The sequence below is a fragment of the Trichomycterus rosablanca genome, chromosome 8 (assembly GCF_030014385.1).
Source record: "Trichomycterus rosablanca isolate fTriRos1 chromosome 8, fTriRos1.hap1, whole genome shotgun sequence".
NCBI lineage: Eukaryota > Metazoa > Chordata > Actinopteri > Siluriformes > Trichomycteridae > Trichomycterus > Trichomycterus rosablanca.
This window is the reverse complement of record NC_085995.1, coordinates 10,411-15,281: the sequence shown is the minus strand read 5'-3', so window position 1 is coordinate 15,281 and position 4,871 is coordinate 10,411. Positions and strand designations below refer to the sequence as shown.

The following is a 4,871-nucleotide window of genomic DNA, read 5'->3' as shown; positions in this document are numbered from 1 at the left end:
CTCAACAGGGGTTTTTGTATCTGTTGGTCCTGGATTTTGTAAAGTTGCTTTGAGACAATGTCTATTGTAAAAAGCGCTATATAAATAAAGTTGACTTGACTTGTTCAGAAGACATCCCTGCCTTGTAATGATGTGTAACCCTAGATCTGTTCAGAGCTTTTCAGACTTTTTAAATTTAATGCATGTGGCTTAGTCTGTGTGCAGTCAAACCAGACTTTTTATATGGGCACAGAGAGATCAGCAGCTGCAGGTAATCATAATCGCTAATGAGGAATCAGGAGACCACAAAACAAAGTTCAGTGTTGAAATGAACTTTCTAAACTACCACATTCATCATTAAGTTGGTGTCCGTATATTTTTGGCGTATTTAATCAGACTGACTGAACAAATGAAATCCGTTTAACCTACAAAGGTCAAAGGTTACCAGAGCTAGGCGAAGCACTACAGTAAGCTAACAGTGTTCCATACATCACACAGTAATTGTGTAATTGTGTGTGTGTGTGTGTAATAAAAGTGTTGTGTGTTTCTCCTACAGGTGTGTGTGAGTTGGTATTATCATGCTGTCGAGGCTGCGCGTCAGTGTTTGGCCGTGTTTGAGTGTGTGTTGTTGGGCACATACTAAAGGAAAGGGTAAACCGCTGATGCTCAACCCCCATACTAACAAGGTAAAACACACACACACACACACACACACACACACATAATTTGTAAAGTAATGATATGTTTATGCCTCTTGTACAGTATGTTTTTGGAGTTTTAGGGGTGTCTACAAACTGTCTGAACTAGTATAAGCGTTAGTAGTGTGTAAGTGTTGTGTGTGTGTGTGTGTGTTAGGCAGCTCTAGGCATTGCTAACCTGATTGTCATGGCACTGATGGAGGAGGGAATGAGTCAGGCAGACGCTCGCCAGAAGATTTGGATGTCTGACAAGTACGGTCTGCTTGTTCAGGTACGATACGGTTTGTGTGTGTGTGTGTGTGTGTGTGTGTGTGTGTGTGTGTGTGTGTGTGTGTGTGTGTGTGTGTCAGACATTAGCAGAGCAGTTGACGGATGAGGAACTGAATCAGGGTCGTCTCTACCCTCCTCTTTCCAACATTAGGGAGGTTTCTTTACAAATGGCTGTGAAGGTAAGATTTATGGTTATACATACACACAATGTGAGTAAAATTATGTTGACACCCCCTCTTAATTATTGATTTCAGGTGTTTAGGTCACACCCATTGCTTCCAAGTTTTTTGCAACAGTTTGGTAAAGTTTGTACATCATACAGATACATGCTGTGGAAATGTAATTAAACACATTGTTATCAGTGCTGTGAGTGGAACTAGCGCTCCAACCAAAAATATAAAGTGTCTAGTGATCAGAAAGTGACTACTGATTGACTAAAGCAAGATAAATACACCTTGTGTTCGTAACTGTCCACCCACAATTGCTAACAGGGTATGTGTTCCTAACAAAAAAAATTTGTGTGTTTGTTTAGGTGGTGGAGTTTCTGTACAGTAAAGGAATGGCGTTTCGGTACCCAGAGCCACTGGATAAGGAGGCGTATGTGAAATCCATTGTGTGGAACACGGAGTACGATTCCTTCCTCCCAGACATCTACGAGTGGCCTGGAGTGTCCCATAGTCCTATAGTGGAGTAATCATACACCCTATAGCAGGGGTATTCAACTAAAATTTGAAGAGGTCCAGTTAGAGAAAATTTCTTGAAGCAAAGGTCTGGAATGTTTAACTATATATACAGTGTATATGTACAGTACCTAAGATTGTGTCATGGTAGTTGTTTAGTGACTGAACAGAACAGGATAATACAAATGTGTTTTAAGATAGAATATTTTTGATATATACGACTGTCTTGGATGTGCTAAGAATAACAAGGAGCAGACTGTCTCTAATTCAAGGTTAAGTGGAGCCTGTTGTTGGTCAAAATGTAAGAGAATTCAGGCCTAACTGATCATAGAGTAAATTTGATTGTTCATAAAGGATATTAAATAAAGAATCACAAAATTATAAACATGAAATATAAAATGTATTGTAACAGTAGGTGTAGCTCATCAAATGGCTAATGAATGTGCTTTTCTGAGTGTGTGTGTGTGTGTGTGTGTGTGTGTGTGTGTGTGTGTGTGTGTGTGTTAGGGTCGGTGTTTGTTTGCCAGTGGGAGTCTGTTTGCTGCTGTAACTCTGGATGATGGCAGGATGGTGATTCTGGGACAGGGGAACAATGCTTACATATTCCCAGGTGTGGATTTGTGTTTTCCTATTTTATTTTTCCAATAATTTGGAAAAATGAATGAGTTGTGGTTTTGGGCCATGAATTCTCTGAGTGTTATTTGGGGTACCTCTGATCTTGGGTCCTGCCAGCGTTTAGAAGCTGTACAAGTAATTACTGAATTTATTTACATCCAGAGGACAAACTTCATCCACAAAAACAATAATAATGATTATCATCTTTATTTAGTGTAAATATATTTTTATTTTGTACTCTTTCACTGTACAGTCTATTAAGTTTTTTACCTCGACTAATAGAAATGTGTGTGTGTGTGTGTGTGTGTGTGTGTGTGTGTGTGTTAGGTGTGGCTCTGGCAGTAATTCTGAGTGGTGTTAGACACATCAGTGATACGGTGTTCCTCGAGGCTGCAAAGGTAAACATTGTTTGTGTGTGTGTGTGTGTGTGTGTGTGTGTGTGTGTGTGTGTGTGTGTGTGTGTGTGTGTGTGTGTGTGTGTGTGTGCGTGCGTGCACATGCATGTGTTAGGCAACACTCATGCTGCCCATGTTATTAGGATTATTTGCTTATTAATGTAAGTATTAAATCATCCAACCATGTAGCAGCAGCAGCAGCCACCTATAAACTTATAAAGACTCAGATTAAGATCTTTATGTTTACTTTAAACAGCAGAATAGAAAAATGTATAGCTTTCTTGTTGTGTAATAATTTAGGTTGTATTTCTTGATGCAACGGTGGACTGTATTAAGTGATAATGGTTTTCTAAGGTACTTGTTAGTGTATGTGGCTAAATTTATCACAGTATCATGATGGTTTTTAATATGATGCTGATGGTTATAAGGTCACTCACCTTCTCTCTCTCTCTCTCTCTCTCTCTCTCTCTCTCTCTCTCTCTCTCTCTCTCTGTCTCTCTGTCTCACTGTTTGTATATGTGTATGTGTATCAGATCTTAGCAGAGCAGTTGACGGATGAGGAACTGAATCAGAATCAGGGTCGTCTCTACCCTCCTCTTTCCAACATTAGGGAGGTTTCTTTACAGATGGCTGTGAAGGTAAGATTAATGTTTATACATACACACAATGTGAGTAAAATTATGTTGACACCCCTTCTAATTATTGAGTTCAGGTGTTTAGGTCACACCCATTGCTTCCAAGTTTTTTGCAACAGTTTGGTAAAGTTTGTACATCATACAGATACATGCTGTGGAAATGTAATTAAACACATTGTTATCAGTGCTGTGAGTGGAACTAGCGCTCCAACCAAAAATATAAAGTGTCTAGTGATCAGAAAGTGTCTACTGATTGACTAAAGAAAGATAAATACACCTTGTGTTCCTAACTGTCCACCCACAATCAGTGCTAACAGGGTATGTGTTCCCAAAAAAAAAAAAAGTGTGTGTGTTTGTTTAGGTGGTGGAGTTTCTGTACAGTAAAGGAATGGCATTTCGGTACCCAGAGCCACTGGATAAGGAGGCGTATGTGAGATCCATTGTGTGGAACACGGAGTACGATTCCTTCCTCCCAGACATCTACGAACGGGCTGGAGTGTCCCATAGTCCTATAGTGGAGTAATCATACACCCTATAGCATACACCTGAAACAGTCACACCCTTAATTTACAGCTGTGTAATGTTTAACTATCACACATCCCCATGGGGAGTGATTCCTAAACTCCTTCTGCTAATGTAAATGTACAGTGTTGCTATTAATAAAACACTCTGTGTGTGTGTGTGTGTGTGTGTGTGTGTGTGTGTGTGTGTGTGTGTTTGTATCAGCTAATACATTTAGTGCTTTGTGTTTCTATGTGTTTCTATGTGTGTTGGTGTGTATTTGGGTTTATTTCACTGCAGGCTTACAGTATTCATTATAATAAAATGTGGGGGTGGGCGGGTGTAGTTGGGGCAGTGAGAAAATGTCGAAAAAAGTGTAACTTTAGTTTCACCCTAAGCTGGATTTTAACATAGGGCCTAGAACCTGAGAGAACTACATGTGCTGCACTCAGCCCACTGTGCTACTCAAACAACGACGTGTTAGATCTGTTGTAACGCTGATATAACCTGTGCACACAATAAGCCTAAAAGTAAAAACTACTTAAAATAAAAAGCAAATGCTTTGTAATTCCCACAGTAACGTCAGAAGCCATTCACTCTGTTACAGGTTAAAAAATAGTGAAGAAATAGCCTTTGCTTGATTTGAATGAAGTTGACCCAACAAAGCATGTGTTTGTACCATTTCCATTCTGTCCCAAATGTTTGTGATGTAGAGTTTTATATTTGTATTTGTCTTTCTATTGTTATTTTAAAAATATGCAATTTGCACAGTAAGGTTAGTAATTAGTATAGTTTTGCTTTGTGTTTTCATGTACTCCCATGTAGTGTTTTTAATGTAGAAGTACATTTTCACCAGCTGTAGAAAAGGGCAATGAAACAAGTTTACTTTGAAATACCATGATTATTAGCTCAGGGGGGTATTCCAGAAAGCGGGTTTAACAAACTTCAAACTTAAACCTGAACTGCGAGTTGACTTATCTCACCATGTCATAGCCAGAGTTTTCGGATCCACAAAAGCGGATCAGGGTTAGATTACTCAAGTCTGAGTAGATTGAACCCAGCAGAAGCGCGTTGACGGTTAACTATAAACAGGCATTC

The 4,871-nt window shown here is 39.3% G+C and overlaps 2 protein-coding genes across 2 annotated transcripts; both read left to right on the top strand.

Annotated features, from left to right (window-relative positions):
• The first annotated feature begins 871 nt into the window (after window positions 1–871).
• Window positions 872–1,652, top strand: LOC134318746 (NAD-dependent malic enzyme, mitochondrial-like). The gene is made up of 2 exons (XM_062999677.1): window positions 872–948; window positions 1,480–1,652. The coding sequence occupies exons 1-2, from the start codon at window positions 874–876 to the stop codon at window positions 1,639–1,641; spliced, it is 237 nt and encodes a 78-aa protein (XP_062855747.1). The 5' UTR covers window positions 872–873; the 3' UTR covers window positions 1,642–1,652.
• Window positions 1,653–1,767: 115 nt separating this feature from the next.
• LOC134318745 (NAD-dependent malic enzyme, mitochondrial-like) lies at window positions 1,768–3,954 on the top strand. The gene is made up of 4 exons (XM_062999676.1): window positions 1,768–2,237; window positions 2,570–2,640; window positions 3,171–3,275; window positions 3,634–3,954. The coding sequence occupies exons 1-4, from the start codon at window positions 2,195–2,197 to the stop codon at window positions 3,793–3,795; spliced, it is 381 nt and encodes a 126-aa protein (XP_062855746.1). The 5' UTR covers window positions 1,768–2,194; the 3' UTR covers window positions 3,796–3,954.
• Window positions 3,955–4,871: the final 917 nt, after the last annotated feature.